Source organism: Galleria mellonella, unplaced genomic scaffold (genome assembly GCF_026898425.1).
Source record: "Galleria mellonella isolate WM207_F2 unplaced genomic scaffold, CSIRO_AGI_GalMel_v1 utg332, whole genome shotgun sequence".
Lineage (NCBI taxonomy): Eukaryota > Metazoa > Arthropoda > Insecta > Lepidoptera > Pyralidae > Galleria > Galleria mellonella.
In genome coordinates this window covers 98642-118289 of record NW_026442080.1, presented here as the reverse complement: position 1 = coordinate 118289, position 19648 = coordinate 98642, and the positions used below count along the sequence as shown (strand labels likewise).

Below are 19648 nucleotides of genomic sequence, written 5' to 3'. Positions count from 1 at the left end.
GCCTCCACAATTATTATTTTTAATAATGCAACATTAGGCATAGACAAAAAAAGAATAGTTACGATAGAGTAGGCCAGAGGGCGCTGGATGATTGTCTTTGGTGTGTGTGAAAAATGTAATATATATAGTTGAGGTCTTAATTTTTATTAATCAAACTTGGTATTACAAATGGCTGAAGAAATTGTTCTGAAATATAAAGAAAATAAAAGTAGAAGTGGATTTAAATACTTGGTTTTTATTGCTTGGCGCAAATGCTCATGCTTCATTATAATTAACATTAATAAATATATCAATATTTTATTTAAAATACACACGAATAAGGGACCACAGGGAGATTTTGTACAAAAGTCGATTGCTTGGGTACCTCTGTCCCATTCGTGTTTCAAACGTGAAGCAGCTGTGTCTGCATGGCTGTGTTTCGGTTTGAAGAGTGGGATATGGCGTGAGTTTACTGGGTACAGAGGAATAACACCTGAGTTCTCAGGAATCATGGGCGAAACAGTATACTCTGTTATGTCTATGGTACTGCTCATGTCTATAGGCGACGGTTACCACTTTCTATCAGGTGGGCCGTCAGCATGTTTGCCATTCTAAGTTGTATAAAAAAAAAATTTAATCCTTATAAATTTCAATCATGGTTACATAAAAATTACGTTTTTCGATACATTAGCATTCAGTTTATATTACCCGTTTGAATTAAGAAGCTATGTCACTAACATTCCTCACAAATAAGGAGGTACATTTTTCATTTGATCGATTGCTCAATGACGTCATTCTATTGCGATAGCAATAGAATGACGTCATTGAGCGCGACGTGAGCGTATACGTAATGATATTTCATAACGTATACGCCCACAGTTCTATGACATAACTGGCCCTCTATACAAGTAACAAGCGAATTCATGAAGCGAAATCATGCGAGTCCGTGAGATAGAATGAGATAGCAATGCCGGATGACTTATTACAACTTACGAACTCGCCAGCGATGTCGATTGCATCGACGAATTCGTTTGTCATCTGTCTAAACGCTCTGTCTACGAAGCGAACGGTGTCAATGTCTGCCGACGCTACGTTTTTTTTTTTATGGATGATTAATAGATTGGTAACCCCGCCTACGCTATCGCTATACGCTGGCCGGGCACCAGTGAGGGGTGATAGATGAATAATGAAAAAAGGCAGGTCAGTCAGCCTATCGTGACGAATACACATTGAACTCAGCACGATGGTTTCCAGGGGGAACCGCGTGGAGGTCGACCTGACAGGGTATATTGCTAGCAATGGGACTGGTAGCCCGCATTACTAACGATCCCTTCCCCCCACGAGGCCGACGCTACGTTTGCACTCGCCACTTAGTATGATATCACTCGACACGTGCGTTAACATGATGTAATAACCATGGTCAGGTTCATTCAGTCTGGGGTAATTTTTTTTTTATTGGGTGATGATGGAATAGTAACCTCGTCTCCGCTATCGGTATACGCCTGCGGGGCACCAGTGAGTGATGATAGGTGAGAATGAAAAGATGGGCTAACTGACCTGCAGTTAGCCCATCGTGTTGAATATACTTGGAATTCAGCACGATGGTTTCCGGGGGGGACCACGTGGAGGTCGACCTGTTTGGTTATATTGCTAGCAATGGAGTCCTTAGTCTCCATTATTAACAATCCCTCCCCCCCCCCCCCAGTCTAGGGTAATTATTAATGCTATGATGCAATACCTACTATGTACGAGATGTTATAGACATACTAAAATAAAAGAATATAAATACTTTAATTCAAATAGGATTAACCTAATTTTTTTTAGTACCTGGTAAATTTTAATAGAAGGAGGTTATTAATTTGGTTGTATTACAAAAGTCGATTGCTTGGGTACCTCTGTCTCATTCGTGTTTCAACCGTAAAGCAGTTGTGTTTACATGGCTGTCTTTCGGTTTGAAGGGTGGAATATGGCGTGAATTTACTGGGTACGGAGGAATAACATCTGAGTCCTCAGGAATGGTAACGCATGGGGGGTATCATGGGCGAAACAGTATACTCTGATATGTCCATGGTACTGCTCATGTCTGTAGGCGACGGTTACCACTTTCCATCAGGTGGGCCGTCAGCTTGTTTGCCATTCTAAGTTGCATAAAAAAAAAGATATCAAACTAATATTATATTTATGAAAACCTAAAATGTACTACACATTTCTCTAGCTTCAAATAATCCATTCATATCCTAGAGAAATTAATTTTTAACAGCAGGCATATGCCCTATTACCATACAGCAGTGGTTCGCCGCAGACGCACCGAGTGGACGTGTCCAGCAGAAATATTGTTGAGCTGAAGGATCTGACCACTGGAAGAACTTATGAAGTATGGGCCACGGCGTCCACCAGAGCCGGCGAAGGCCCTCCTACAAGGAGAATATCACATGCGCCCACGCATAAAGGTATTTTATTTATTTTTAATGAGGCTCCCAAATAACAAATTATAACCATGTTAGGTTTATATGGTAATTATGGTTTTTATACTAGGTTACAATTCAAAAACATGTGTACACAACATGATTTACATTAAATGAAATTTATACCATAAAACTATCACCACACAAGAAACACAGCCCAGCCATCCTAAACATGAACTACATCACTAAATACTAGTAAACGTACAAGTTCATGCCAAACGGCTCACGCACCCCCTGAATGATAACAGCTTCATGTCGAATATATCAATGGATTTGTGGTTGAGCATAAAAGATCATTATATTGTCAGCACATTCTAACAAGTGGATTATAATATGAAGTATTGGTTTTATAAATTGGTGTTGTATTCTTTAACAACATCATATTTTCTTTAATGGTTGATGAATTTTTAATGACGAATCAATGGTATGGTAACTTTGTCTGCAATATCAGTTGATCCTTCGTGGTGAATTCTATAAAAATTCACCACGACAGTTTCCAGGGGGAACCATTTAAACATTGATCTGATATGGTATATTGCTAACAATAGGACTATTATCTATGATTCTTCAAAGGGCAAACAGGGTCAAGGACCACCTGATGAAAAATAGTAATGGTCGCTTATAAACGTGAACAGCATCAAGTAACTAATATATTGATGGTGTTCCTTTGACATGAAGACCTTTAAGAAAAGGGTTTTCCTTCCATCCAAGGGTCCATGAGTGATAAAAATACGTATTTCTTTTCAGTGGTAGCAGGAGTGGCTTCCCTAGGTGGCACAGTGTCAGTGGGAGTGGGAAGTTCCCTGCTTCTAGTATGCCATTGTGTGGGAAGTCCACCACCCAGAACCGTGTGGTACCACAAACACAACATTATAACCCACCATCCCAGGTTCACGAGGAATCACGATGACAGTTTACTTATAAATAGTGAGTATCGTTTGACTGACTTAAACCATGATCAGGTAGATCACGTGCATATTATCTGAGAGAGAATATAGCCTCGTAAAAATACAAATTGAAAAGTGCTTCTGAACGAACTGTTCTATTCAAATTTCAGATATAGATCAATCTCTAAGCGGCAACTACAGTTGCTTAGCTAAAAACCTGTACGGTTCAGACTCCGTAGAATACATGGTTATAGTACTACCACTTCCGGAAGCACCTGTTCTTCGAGCTACACCATACAAGGACTCCATACTAGTTGAGTGGGAACAACCGTATTACAGCCACAGCAATAGAAGTTCAGCACAAAAGATTTGTAAGTTTGAAATCACTATTATGTGAATCCCATTATCATATCAGGTAGGTAATTAACTATATTTTTTCTATAATACATAGAATAATAAACAAGCTGACGACCCATTTCATAAAAAGTGGTAACGGTCCCCTATAGACATAGACAGCACCATGGACATAATAGAATACATTGTAATATCGACGGTACTTCAAATGCGTTACTATTCCTGAGAACGATGGTGTTATGCCTTCATACCCTTTAATTTCACTGCAATATCTCTCCCTCTAAAATAAAAGAGTGACAGAGGTATCCAAGCAGGCGACTTTTATTTGCAGTCTCCCTCGGATTAAATACATTTTATAACCATATTATTATTATTTCAGCCCTTAAATGGTCACTGTTGAACATAAGCCTTCCCCATAAGGGGAGTTTTGCTAGTAATTGCCACGCTTGGCAGGCGGATTGGTAACCGCAGTTAGGCATATGTAGTTAATAAAAATAATAGCCCCTAATTTCAGCTTACAGTCTCACATGGAAAGAAGCCAGTGGACCTTGGCACGAAGCATGGCCTGCACACAAACTGCCAAACTTATCTGGAGTCCAGAAGCATCTCCTTACAGGACTAAAGTGTGGTACCAAGTATTCGTTAAGGATAGCAGCCACGAATAAAGTGGGGACATCTCAACCGGCCTATTTGGATGTTAGCACTCTGGGTGGAGGTATATTCTACTGTTAATTCATCTTCTGTTCTTTTACCAAATATTTGAACATGCATGAGATCTGCTGGACTCTATGTACAACAAATCATTGATAGTAACAAGAGATGTAGATTATAATTTGAAATGACTGGTTTAATTTTTTTTTATTTCTGCTGGCAATGAAAAAAATGGGGGCACATGCCCCCAAATTCGTATTAATCTTCTGATATAAGACAAGATATTTATATTCATACGATATATTTGTAATGTAGCGGTAGGCACATTACTTTGCGTATTGAGGCCCCGGATTCTATTCTCGGTCAAACCAATAGGATTTTTTTTCTCTAAATTCTCTCAAGTCTGGGTGTTCTGGTTTATACCATCAAATGTTTGTTACTTGGTTTTTATAATACAGGATTCCTTAGCTAGAGGAGCATGAAATTAGTATATTGGTATAGCACTTACTATTATATTATTAAACGTCGAGCTTATAAATATAATAAATTCCTCATTTTTACGTCACAAGGGTCAGCAACTTACAAATAATGTATATGGTGTTGCAAAATTTTAGGAAATACATTAACAACTTACCTTCAAACAGACTGTGTGATTCTTTAATATACTCATCGTATAAAAACACGATTTCTTTCAGTACCCATCTCTCCCACAACTGCAGACTGGTTATGGAGCAACTGTAGCCACATTTATATCCAGTTGGCTGGATGGGACGATGGTGGCTGTGATCTTCGAGGCTGGGATGTGGAATATAGACAACTTGGAGCCAGAAGTTGGATACGGGTGCTGAATCCTATAGTAAAGTATAGTTTTTTAGCGTTACTTAAATGAGATCTCGATTTTTCCTTACTCGGACCAATTTAATCTGGGGGGTTAGAAGCTCAACTTTCACAAATAGTACAAGGAATAAATATAATTCTTGTTCGCTAGCAAAACACTTTTTAAATAATCCATCAGAGACATTGAACATTGTTCTTCAAGTTTATAAAAATGGACAGATTACTGTGACATTGCCATACTGTAGTAAACTAAAGTATGAACATTCTAAAACGTTTAAATGCGCTCTATTTTCGGTGTCTTGTAAGATTTTACATGTATCTACATGTTCACGTGCTGTGAAACAAGTTTCTCATCACAGTTTTATAACCCAAATTGGAGCTAGATAAGCAGAAAGTAAATACATTAGCTGGGATCAAAGGCGGCGTAAGATGTGGTCGACCACAGCTCACTGACTCGCGGTCTTGTGTCTCTCTCTCTGCTCTCTCCTTAGCCTTGAATTTTTGTTCTTTTATAGCCAGAAAACCACACAATTAATTTTAAAGTCTTTCTTGTATCACCAAAGAGCCTCGCGCAAAATCTTGCCCACGTCTAGTTTAGGTCTTGCCCCGCCACTGCCTAGAATGCCTCTAACTGATGGCTGTCTTCTGCATAAATTGCTCATAAATGGCTTTAGACTAACCTTACACATTTCTTTTAGTCGTACAACGAGCATTCCTCATGGAATCTCCCGACCATGTACCAAGATAAATCTATGTACCGCACCGGATCGTTCGTGATCGCGGACCTCTCCCCCGGCACGTGGTACCAGGTTCGAGTCACTGCAACCAACGAAGCTGGCAGCGTCATTACTACATACAGTTTCGCCACCAAAAATATAGATGGTAGTAAGTATCTTCTTTTATACAGCTTAGAATGACAAGCTGATGGGGTATCTGGTGGAAAATTGTAACCATCAGTTTTAATGGGACGAAAGTGGAATGCTAACTTAGCCTTCGTTATCTGTATACAATACTGAGGCACTCATAAAAGATGATAGATGAGGATAAAGTCCGGTCATGACGGATTATCAGCAATTATCCACCATATTTCTCAGAGGAGAGCCTTGTAGAAGTCAACCTGATAGAGTAGATTGCTAATGGGACTTAAGACTATTACTAACAATCCCTTTCCCCGTGGCAACCGACATTTAGACGTGAGCAGCACCACGATCTTCTCTACTATCTATCACCTTCGAAACATTACATATTGTGCAACTTTAACCCTTTAATTGTGCCCTTATCCGTGCCACACGAGATCGATGATCGATCGACCATTGAATGGATGGCCGCAAGATGATCGAGGATGCCCAATCGATTATTCAATTATTTTAATAGCAGTTTTAAGTCATCTGTCTTTATTTAGATATTTATATGTAATTTATTAATCATTTACGAGTATCACGTTCTTTTTTGCATTCAACCATGCCAATTACCCTAATCTTAAACTAGGATACCCTGTTAATATATTTATTACGTATTTTCAGGTTAATTACATTGATGTATAAATAAATAAAATAATTAATAATTAAATAATTTTAAATAAATAAATAATTTAAATTAAATAAATAAATAATTTAAATTAAATACATAAATAATTTAAATTAAATAAATAAATAATTTAAATTAAATACATAAATAATTTAAATTAAATACATAAATAATTTAAATTAAATAAATAAATAATTTAAATTAAATAAATAAATAAATAATTTTTAATTAATAATTAAATAATTTTAAAGATAAAAAATTTCTGTGAGATCACTGCCAGCTGGTAGGGTGCCTAGGATACTTGATGCATTTCCACGCTGAATAGCAATGGAAATGCGTTGACCAAAGTATAGGCCAACCTTCTGGTCACCAGATGTTTCCACCAGCCGGCGTGAAATTTCTTTGAGTATTTTCAGTTAATATATGTAGTATATTTTTTTTGTGAGCGATATGTGTATTTCCGAGAGTTAATCCGACGTGATTAATCTATTTCTGGTGGTATTTTATCAAACAAAAGCTCGATGACAGAACCATTGCATTAAGATGTGGACGCAATGAACTGGAATTAATTGTTTTTATTAATTAATTTCGTTTCATTTCACTTGAATAAAACTTACAGAATATGAAAAATAGATAAATTAATGTATAGGTGAAGTGAAAGTGAAGTAAGTTGCGGAATCAGTACAAAGTGTGACAGAATAAAATAATTAGTAGTCCAAGTTATAATAAAGTTTTCCTTTTCAGCTGAAGTCGGCCCACCATCGGACATGTTCGACCTAAATATGCTAGTCATAGTGTGCAGTTCAATATTGCTTACTGTCTGCCTGTTGAGTTGTGTATACATATTGGTGAAACGGCAAAGGTAAGTGGTATGAAGTACTGAGGTAATGAGGTTCTCATTACCTATATAAATTAGGGTTGCCCAAATTTACTACCCTACCGGCTATAGTTAATGGAAAGCGATTACATTTTAATAATAAATATGTAGATGTTCATAAAACAAATTAAACCAAATTGGCGGATTTTATTTTTTATTCCACCACAGTTCTTTGTCCGCGTAATCTTGACTCTATTCATTGTGCAAGATAAAATTTAACCTATTATATCCTTCTCCAACCGAAATACCACTTTTATTTCTGTATAACCACTTCCAGATGGTAAATGAAAATATAACATAAATCGGTTCTTCAATTTATAACAATAAACATAATTCAATTTTTATTAGATACAAATCTAACGTCACTCATTTGTTATTACGAGTCGTTTGTATGGCAGTATAGAAAAGTGTTGTTTTTAGACATTTTTTAGGCAATTTTTAAAATTTTTCTCTCCGTAAAAATCATCTTCGTACTTCAAGGAATATTGTAACAAAAAAGAATTAGCGAAATCAGTACACGATTAATTTTTATATATACGTAATGTAGTTATCATCAGCTGTCTGATTTAGGTCAATTTGTTTACAAACATAGCTGTGTCATATATGTTTGCATACCTACGCGATAACGTAATTGTCCTAGACCGCCATCAGCCATTTCAGGCATTTACACTATGAGTCAACGTTCGCGTAGAGACATTGGAACTAACAAATCCAAAGGAAAAGATTTATAATTCACCTGATTTTCTTCTTTTATTTTTTATTTATTTATTTAAGACGACCAGACAGCTAAAACAATACATAATTAAACACTTAAATAGTAATTTTACAGCCATTAAAATTTGCACAAATGTAAGACTTGAAGGGTGGGATATGGCGTGAATTTACTGGGTACAGAGGAATAACACCTGAGTCCTCAGGAATGGCAACGCATGGGAGGTATCATGGGCGAAACAGTATATACTCTGTTATGTCCATGGTACTGCTCATGTCTATAGGCGACAGTTACCACTTTCCATCAGATGGGCCGTCAGCTTGTTTGCCATTCTAAGTTGTATAAAAAAAAAATGTAACAAGTGAAGGAAACACAAAATTAAATATAATTAAACAATACTTTTTGTTTGTATATTACGCGATACTCCACGTATTCTGAGTTGATTTTTATAATTATTTTGCAATCTTACAGAGTTTATTTACTCCATATCTCTGAAATTACAATTCATCGTTGTAAATTCAAATTTATTCAGTCTTACTATAAAATATATTTAAAACACTGTTTATTTAAATAATACTTAAATAACTGCTTAAGTGATTAAATATGTATGATATATAAACCGTCTTTCAAAAAAAGCGTTCACGCTCACTTTTTATCTTTATCCGAGCAGTAAGTGCTTTATATTATTCCCAAATTCGTGTATAATATAGTATATATCATATATGTGTAAGTATATTTGTTATTTATATATATTTATTCGTTTATATACGTAATTTTAGTATGTATGTATATCAATAATTACACTCACAACATTTTACAAGAGCGAGATGTCTCCTCACCGCCAGTCTGCTGTATCCCACCATGCCTATAACAAATAGACTCGGGTACATCAACGGGTAATAAGGATAAATGCCATATTCCTTTAGATATAAAAATCGAATTAATTTATTTAGTATTTTTTCTACCATCATATATTTAGCCACATTATATTACCATCAGATTATATTTTCACCAGAGGAAGACTTTGCACAAAAGTCGTTTCCTTGGGTACCTCTGTCCTATTCGTGTTTCTACCGTGATGCAGTTGTGTTTCCATGGCTGTGTTTCTGTCTGAAGGGTGGGATATGGCGTGAAATTACAGGCTACAGAGGAATAACACCTGAGTCCTCAGGAATGGCAATGCATGGGCGGTATCATGGGCGAAACAGTAAACTCTGTTATGTCCATGGTACTGCTTATGTCTATAGGCGACGGTTACCACTTTCCATCAGGTGGGCCGTCAGCTTATTTGCCATTCTAAGTTGTATAAAAAAGAAAAAAAATTAGCCTTATTGTTCAGATAGTTAATGATTAAAATTATTTTCGTAGTTAGACCGCATTTGTTTTACAGGAATGGCAACCTAACCGAATACAGGGATTCAATAACCGTGGACAATAAATCGGAGAGTGGCAACTTGACAGCTAACACGTCGCACACAAATTTAGCCAATGTGAAAGAAAACTCAATAAATGCGCAGAACCGGATATACAGCGCACCAATACACATGAGAAATAATAGCAAACATGGTGAGTTACTACACGCTCATACACTACACACACACACACGCACACGCACACGCATACTACACACGCTCTCGCTTTGTGTGCAACCAAATATTTTTCAATGATGGTTTAGGAAATATATGATGATGTCGGTATCGTGGTTGATAGGTTAGTATATAGATTAAAGGTCTGACTTACTACTTCGTATAATGTTTTAGTACATCCACACTGAATATTCACAATCACAAACACAGAAGGAGAAAGATTATACGAGCACAGCTATATATATATATATATATATATATATAGTATATATAGGGTTGACGTCAGGCAGGTGGCCGGTCGTAAAACTAAAAACCAAATCTTTTTGTAATATGGATATTACGGAGCGGTGGACTGTGATGAGGTGATGAAATGATGTAGACACGGAATTTAGTAGCGAAATATATGTATTGAACAGCGAGCAAGGAACAATAAATCAATATGTCAAAAAAATATAAAATTACAAATAATAAGAATATTCGGCGAATATAAGAATAATAAGAATATAAGAATATTGGTGGCGACGGCTAAACTTGTATATTTTAGTTATTTCCATAGCATAATGTCTTATGGCATACTGCTGTGGGGTAAAGCAGCCGAGCCATACGTTCTATTTATGGTATGGGTTCAAGAGAGTCATTACGTCAGTGCTTTAAAGACTCAAATATCCTCACAGTTACTTCACAATACATTTATGAAAATATTATGTATACACGGAAGAACTTAGATAGTTTTAAAAAACTCAAAGACTGTACAAGTAGAAACTTACGCAATATAAATAAGCTTATTTTACCTAAATGCCGTCTGCACAAAATCAGTAATTCATTCTATGGTAATTGCATAAGATTTTATAATAAACTGCCAGAATCTGCATTAAATCTGACAGAGAGGCAATTCAAATCTTATATTAAACAATTTTTATGTAAGAAAGCCTATTACAGGATAGACGAATTCATAGATGACAACATATCAAGTAAATAATTAGTTTATTAGCATACAACGTTATAATTTTATTTTCTCATTGCTTTCTTGATTTAATTGATTGATTTTAGAAATATGAAAGCGTAGCGGTTTTTGTATTAATTGCCGCATGCATTCTTATGTAAAATGTGAATACTATAACTATCAGATGGCAATTGTGAGTAGCTTTGACGTGGTCTAGTGTTTTGAGTAGTCATGCTCACTAAAATGTCCAGACTTGTGGCGGCGTGGTGGGCCGGGTCATTGGGCTCCCTAAAATATGGTCGAGCGCAGTGATGGCTGGCTCATCCGTCATACTCGTGAACGGGTGCTGCTTGTAGGGACTGGTCTGCTCTAATCACTATGACTGATTTCCTCTTATTAATTGTTTAACCAGTTGGTTATGTATTCAATATTTTTTCTTTTTGAGTATTTAATTGAATTAGTGCTAATTGGTGGTTTGTATTCACACACTTAAACTTAAAAATGTAAAGTAATAATAAAATTATTTAAAAGAGCAACACGCAAGTTTCTTGCTCGTTCTTCTTGTGATGAGACAGCTTTCCGAACGAGCGGTAGATTAAAAAAAATGTAATGACTATTCAAAAGTGCTTCAATGTAAGTTTATTTGAATAAATGATTTTCTAATCTATTCTATTCTATTCTATTCCAAAAGTAAATGTATATAAAAAAGTACAATAACGTCTAAAGAGTTTGCATCGGCCGGTCGAGGCTCAGTCTCTAATAAAATTAGTTTGCGGACTGGTCTGCGCAACGTACCGCCTTTGGTAAAGACGTCCGCTACGCGGACCACTCCGTCCTGGCCTGGGTAAACTTTTACTATTCTCCCTAGGGGCCAGAGGCCACGAGGGAGAGTCTACTCTCCCTCGTGGCCTCTGCGTCCGCGATAAGCACCACATCACCCTCACATACTTTTAACGCCTCTTTGTTCGATCCTCTTGGTTGGAGCGTGGGTAAATATTCACGCAGCCATCGTGCCCAGAAATGGTCGGCAAGACGCAGCACTCTTTTCCAGTCACATCTTCGTACCAAGTCGGCATCTGTTAACGAGCATGTCCATGGTTCTGTTGATGAAGTACCCAGTATGAAATGGAATGGCGTTAGTGCTTCTGGTGCGTGTGGTGATGATGGGACGTACGTGAGCGGTCTCGCATTAACGATGGCTTCTGCTTCGAGTAAGAGTGTTGTTAAGGTTTCTTCCTTTAATATTTTACCGTTTAGACAGGCTCTCAGGGCGGTTTTGACAGTACGTATCAGCCTCTCCCAGGCCCCGCCCATAAACGGAGATGCTGGTGGGATGAAGTGCCACTCGATTTTGTGAGTTGTCGCAAATTCTTCTACTGAGTCATTGTATAATGCTCGTAGCTCACGGGAGGCGCCGACAAAGTTGGTACCATTGTCCGAATGTATGGTAGATGGAGATCCTCGGCGAGCTATGAAACGTCTCAGGCTCATAATGGCCGCATCAGATGAAAGCGAGGTGACCATTTCTAGATGTACTGCTCTCGTCACTAGACACGTGTAAAGAGCAACGTACCGTTTCTCGTGGCGTCGATGTATAGTTATGATTATCGGGCCGAAGTAATCAAGGCCGACATGTGTAAAGGGCCTTTTATGGTGATCTAACCGGTGTGATGGTAAGTCGCCGGTTTTTGGGTTGATTGTTTTGCCTTTCCATCTTCGGCACTGCAGACAGGTATTTTTTACTACGCTTCGGATAGTGCTTCTTGCCATTAGAATCCAAAACTTCTGCCTTAATTCATTTAGGATGAACTCATTGAATGAGTGTGCTGATTGAATATGCTGATGGAATATTAAGAGTCGTATGCTATAATTGCGACCGTCCAGGATGATTGGTGATCTTGCGTTCTCGCTTACTCCTGGAGCAGACTTGGTACGGGTATCCACGCGAAGTAAGCCATCTCCGTCGAGTACTGGTGCGAGTGATGCAATACGGCTATTCATTCTATCAATTTCAGTTCGACAAGGCAACAGCTGTGTTTCTTAGTTCCGTATTATTTGAGTTTTTAATCAGTGTTTTTTAGCATTTTCCTTTCGTAAGTTATATGTATCGATAAGCTTTAAAAAATATTACAATAGTATAATTAACAAACTTAAATTAATGTTGATATTTAGAAGTAATTGTAAAAAAAAAATTTCAAAAAGTGAAAGTTAACGACTATTTAAATTTTTGTTCCTGACCTACGACAACCCGCAGCCGGCTCGCATCTATGAGTCATCGTTGTACATCGTTGCTCAGACTTCTTGACGACTCAAGCTGAGTACCCTTATTATTTGAATTATAACCGAGATATATTGCATTAAGAACGCAGTTTAAATATATCGATTTATATCACCAACTATGATCTGTCTCGCTTGTAACAATCAAGCATGTAGTGACGACTATCTAAGATGCTATGCCTGCAAGAATATTTATCACTATAAATGCCTGAATATGCAAACTAAGTTCTATAAAGATAATCTTTTTGAATTAAAGCGATCATGGAAATGTCATAATTGTGCACAAATCACGCGTCGGAGAAATGATTGTACCCCAGTCCGTCAACAATTTGATCTAACGAAAACCAATATAACTGATATGTCATGCGATGATTTACCGCACAATACATCCATGGTGTCTGGTGATGTAGATATATCGCTTCAGAGTAAAGATCAACCCCAGAGTTTAACTTCCACATCGGGTACTATAACATACGAGCAATTTAGTAACCTACTAGACATTAAATTGAATTCCATGAGATCTGCCTTAAAAGAGGATATTCACTCAGCTGTTAAAACTAAAATTGGAACTTACTGAAACTACGGATTTTTTAACTAAACAACAAAGCGATTTAAAGGACCAAATTAGTGGGGCTGAAAATAGAATTGTTGGTTTGGAGGCTGAAAAAACTAAAGTAGAATCTTGTCTGACTAGCTTAAATAATCGTATAGTATCATTGGAAAGATCATCAAGAAGCCGCAATCTGGAAATACATTTGGTACCTGAAAGAAGGAATGAAAACCTGTTAAGTTTATTTAAGAAGTTATGCGACATTATTAAAATATCTATTAGTGATTCTGAAGTGCATTCTATCAGAAGAATTGCTAAGTTGAATCCTTCAAACAATCGCCCTAGAAATATATTGGTAACGCTCCCATCCGAACGCCACCGTGACTGTATTCTGTCTGCTTTTAAAAAGTTCAATAAGGAAAACAAATCCGCTACACTTAATTCGTCTCACCTTGATTTTACCGGTGACAAATCTGTCATTTATGTGTGTGAACATTTGTCTCCTGAGACAAAAGAACTTCATGCTGCAACGAGAAAAGCTGCCAAGGAACTGGATTATAAATACGTGTGGATAAAGTACGGTCGAATTTATACCAGAAAGAACGACACATCTCCTGCGATATACATAAAGGACACCTTATCCCTAAATAAGTTAATATAGTGTAGTTTTATATTTGTGTACTTCTATTACTATTAACAGATGGAAATATACTATCAAAATGTTAACCGTTTGAGATCTAAAACTAGTGATATTTACTTCAATGTTTTAAATTGTGGTTATGATTTTATATGTTTTACAGAAACTAATTTAAATTCTTCTGTATTTGATTCTGAATTGTTTGACTCGAGATATAACATATTTAGAAGGGACAGACAGTCCTCCTGTTCTAGCAAAGTTGACGGAGGTGGCGTGGCTGTGGCTGTAAAAAATCAATATAATGTTGTAAGGCGCGCTTCATGGGAGAGCAAGTATGAGGACATTTGGTTATCTATTTACTCTAAAGATAATGTATTTATTCTAAATGTATGTATATGTTATTTACCACCAGATCTTCATAGTAGTGATGTCAGGTGTTTTTACGAGAACTTAGAGAAGGTTGTATTGAATGGTCTTGGCAGGGAGGATGGATTTCTAATTATTGGTGATTTTAATACTCCAAATATTGCATGGTCGCCCGGTTTGGATGGCTCGCTTAAGCCTGGCATCCTTTCGGACCTCAAATCTTGTTACTTGTCTGATGTTATGGCATTGTGTGGTTTGCGGCAGTTTAACGGGATTTCCAATCAAAACAATCGTTTGCTTGACTTGGTTCTTTCGACGGTCTCCATAATAGTATCATCAGCTGCTGAACCATTGTCACGCATAGATGTTCATCACCCTCCACTTAAAATAGTACTAAGGAATCTAAAGATACCCAAATATATAAAAAGTAGACGCCATGAAAGGTTTAATTTTCATAAGTGTGATTATAAGGCATTGTGTGGTGATCTATTGCGAATAGAATGGAGTAAGATTTTATCGCCCATTGATGTGGACATTGCGGTATCATCTTTTCAAAATACGCTACTTGAATTGATATCTAAACATACTCCTTTAATAAAAGCTATGAGTAGTGATTATTCCTCATGGTATTCACCTGCTTTAGTCAAATGTCTTAAAGAAAAGGATAAATTTCACAGACGCTTTAAAAAATATTGTAATCCTCGTGATTATGACACGTTCACACTCTTACGTAAAAGATGTAAAGTGCTAATAAAGTCTAATTATACATCGTATATATCTTCAATTGAATCATCGCTTAAGGAAGACGTACGGGCTTTTTGGAAATTTGTTAACAATAAAAAGCGTTCCTGTGGCATTCCTCAGAACATGTATTTGGGGAATGCTACTGCTACAAGTACGAAGGATATCTGCGAGCTTTTCTCAAATTATTTTAGCTCAGTTTTTGAAAGGAATGCCGTAGTAGGAGATATTACGAGTTTCCAAACTCAGTATCGAGATAATAATCTCATCTCCCAAATTAAAATATCACCAGATGAAGTATTAAAAAAATTAAAACAACTTAATTCCAATAAGGGGGCAGGTCCAGATGGTATTCCCACTATTTTTGTAAAACGCTGTGCTGAAGAACTTTGCGTGCCTTTAGCAATCTTGTTTAATAAATCCTTAAACAGTGGCACTTTTCCATCAGCTTGGAAACTTGCTCATGTCATTCCTGTACATAAATCTGGAGATCCAAAGGACTGTGAAAACTATAGGCCCATTAGCATGCTCTCATGTATACCCAAGGTCTTTGAGTCTCTTGTTTATGATTATTTATACCATCACGTTAAATCTATGCTTTCAGAAGATCAACATGGTTTTGTCAAAAACAAATCGACTATTACAAATCTTCTTGAATATAAAAATTACTTATGTAGAGAGTTCGGACAATCAGGTCAAGTTGATGCTATTTATACAGACTTCAAAAAAGCCTTTGATAAAGTGAATCACGATCTATTGGTCCGCAAGCTTGCCGGCTACGGTATTCATGGAAGCCTTCTCAGATGGATCCAATCATATTTAAGTAATAGGAGTCAATTGGTTACTATTAAGGGAGTATCTTCTTCACCCGTTTCCGTGTTATCCGGTGTGCCCCAAGGATCACATCTTGGCCCTTTATTTTTTATTATTTTTATAAATGATCTTGTAGATAAACTGAAATGCCCCCGGGCTCTATATGCGGATGATCTCAAGATCTTCTATGCCGTTAAAGATATTACTGACTGTCAATTTTTGCAAACCGACTTATACGTTATACAGAAATGGTGTAGAGAGAACTACATGTATCTCAATGTATCAAAATGTTTCGTGATCTCATTTACAAATAAAAAGAACAAACTAGTTTACAATTACGATCTTGACGGTCAGTTTATTACTAGGAGGATGGTGGTCAGAGATCTTGGCATAGAGTTTGATGAAAAGTTATCATTTAAAGAGCATTATAGTACATTAATTACGAAGTCATCTAAACTTCTTGGTTTTATTGCTAGGGTCACGGTTGATTTTAAGAATCCCCATAGCCTTATTCTTTTGTTTAATGCTCTGGTACGAAGTATTCTTGAATACGGTTCTGTTATATGGTCACCTTGCTATAAATGTCATTCCGATAGAATTGAATCTGTTCAGCGCAAATTCTTAAAAATTCTAAGTTATCGTAATGGTTATGGGCGGGTTCTATCAAGTTATGAAAAAAGACTAGAAAAATTTAATGTGACTCTCTTATCTACAAGACGAAAACAGATCGACTTACTTACTTTACACAAAATAGTTCATTACCATATTCACTCGGCTTCTCTACTCTCTGCTTTGACCTTCAATGTAAAAACTGTAACACGGAGTTCTAAAACATTTGCACTCTGCGTTTATAAGAACAATACATCGTATTATAACCCGCTTATCCGTATGTGTCGTACTTTTAATGAATTTTCAACTAAGTGTCCTCAAATTGATATCTTCAACTCACGTCTAAACAACTTTAAAAGCATTTTGCAATCGGCCATCGGGTCTCTTTGACATGTCCATATTCTTTATGTGTTTTTATCGTTTGCATGTGCTTCGCTGTTTTTTGCCAATTTCATGTGCTTTCATTGTATAGCTTTGTAATTTGACATTGTATACCGACTGCTTTGACCATGCTGTGCGTACACGAGTCTGGGTCTCAATCTGGTTCGGTCTATTGTCTTTGTATAATGTCTATCATGTTATTGATTGTGGCCTGTTGTGTGTGCCTTTAATAAATAAATAAAAAATAAAATAAATATTACTGGGCACGGGCTGCATAGTTTGTATGGCTCTCAGCTCCTCAGGGAAGCTATCCTTTTGAGCTCCTTGAAATAACATCTTTTCGGCTTGTATGATGTCTCTTGCATGTAGCTGGGAGGGCGATGTGATGCTGCCATCTAAAAATAATTTAGAATTTAAAATTATTGGTCGAGACACTTTAAGCCGAAAAAGTCGTGCGCCTTGGAGAACACGGGCAGTGGTGCGTAGTAAACGTAGCCACGAGCTGAATCGCGTAGCGTTAGGTACGGGAAGGTCAGGTAGTGGGACATAGGAGAGCAGCCCCACAAGTTCTGATTTTAATTCGGAATCTAGTAAGGTCTCATCCTCGTCTCTGGTAATTTCACACGGCCAAGAGAATGGTGATTCTAAAAGAAATGGTGGGCCAGTAAACCACCTATGAGAAGGAGACAAAAATATTTTCTTTGGTTTAGTAGCATCATCGGCTACGTTGAGAGACGTAGGAATCCATCTCCAATTAGACGGATTGGTGGTTTCCAGTATCTCTCCCAAACTATGAGCAACGAAAGGTTTAAATGTGCGAGCGTCGCTTCGGATCCATTTAAGAACGGTAGTAGAGTCTGTCCAATAAATAGTTGCGGAGGGTTTAAGACGGTGAGCGCGTAAAATAGTTTGTGCGAATCGAGAAGCAATAAGCGCCGCTTGTAGCTCCAGGCGGGGAATAGAGAGCGGTTTCAATGGTGCAACTCGAGCTTTGCTACCTATAAGAGCCGTAGAGACGAAGCCATCATTGTAATTGAAACGCCAGTAAGCTACGCAGGCGTATGCTTGTTCACCACCATCAGCCACTATGTGTAGCTGAATATCCATTGGATCTGATTTAAACATATACCAACGCGGAATTTTAATGCTAGCGGCACTCTGTAATTGAGTGAACCATTCTGTACATTCAGAAACATATTTATTAGGTACTGGGGTATCCCAGTCGATGCCTTCTCGCCATAACTTCTGGAACAAAATACGGCCCGAAATTATAATAGGCGTTAGTAGGCCAAGTGGGTCATAAACTTTCATAACGCTGGATAGTAGGCTACGTTTAGTTAAAATATCAGGCATATGAAGTCCTGTACGAAAGCTGAACGAGTCGTGGAATGGATTCCATTTAACGCCTAGAATACCAACATCATTGTTTGGTGGTAAGTATACGTCTGAGGTTGCTTCACTTCTGAGTTCTTTGGGGACAAGAGAGAGAGCTTGTGAATTATTCGAAGTCCATGCTCGCATTTCGAAACCGCATGCTTTATGCACCATAATTATGTCAGATGCCACCTGCGCGGCATCAGTGACACTAGGGTGGCTACCCAGGTAATCGTCCATATAGTGATCTTCAACTATAGCTTTGCATGCTGCAGGATATCTAGCTTCCGCTATCTTTGCATTTTTATTCTTAATGTAAAGTGCAATGAATGGGCTACACACTACGCCGAATATCATAGCTTTCATGCGGTACCCAACGAGAATACCGTTTTTGTTACGCCACAAGAAGCGTTGGGCGTCTCTGTCTTTTTTAGCGATTTTTATTTGAGGGAACATTTCTTTAATGTCGGCATTTAGGGCCACAGCGCCCTCTCTGAAACGAAATAAAATGTCTAATAAAGAACCTAATAAATCGGGTCCCTGTAGGAGTAGGCTGTTGAGGCTTACACCTTTTGTCTTTGCTGCCGCATCATGCACCACTCGTAGCTTCTTTTTTTGGGGTGAAATACTCCGAAGGTGGGCAGGTACCAACGAATAGTATCGTCCGGGTTAACACATGAAACGTTCGATGGCATTCGTTTATAATACGTATTTGGGTCGCATTCTTCGACGTACCCTTTAGTAACAATGCCATTTATGAAGTCATGGTAAGCTGCGACAAATGATTGGTCTTTAGACATTTGTCGTTCCAGAGCTCTGAAGCGAGATAATGCCTGTGGGTATCTATCAGGTATGATAGTTGGTAAGTCTTTTTTCCAAGGTAAACCGACTTCGTAATGGTTGTCGTCAAGTTGACGAGCCGACGTTTCGATGATATCTATCGCTCGTTTATCATCACTGTTGAAACGTGAAACGCTTTTCATTATACCTAAAGAATCAATTTCGTACTGCTTTCTTATAAGAGAGTCTAGGTGGTCACAGATATGGTTGACAAATTCTATCGGCTGAGATGAAACCGACAG

General features: G+C 37.5%; 1 protein-coding gene across 1 annotated transcript in view; it reads left to right on the top strand.

Moving 5' to 3' along the window:
- LOC113523563 (cell adhesion molecule Dscam2-like) overlaps positions 1–19648 on the top strand; it is a 224877-nt gene that overhangs the window by 199893 nt on the left and 5336 nt on the right. Inside the window, exons 28-35 of the mRNA XM_052896763.1 lie at positions 2266–2429; positions 3192–3371; positions 3502–3702; positions 4200–4400; positions 5032–5192; positions 5872–6058; positions 7445–7562; positions 9680–9855. Of these exons, the coding sequence (XP_052752723.1) occupies positions 2266–2429; positions 3192–3371; positions 3502–3702; positions 4200–4400; positions 5032–5192; positions 5872–6058; positions 7445–7562; positions 9680–9855 (1388 nt within the window). The remainder of the gene's footprint in view (positions 1–2265; positions 2430–3191; positions 3372–3501; positions 3703–4199; positions 4401–5031; positions 5193–5871; positions 6059–7444; positions 7563–9679; positions 9856–19648) is intronic.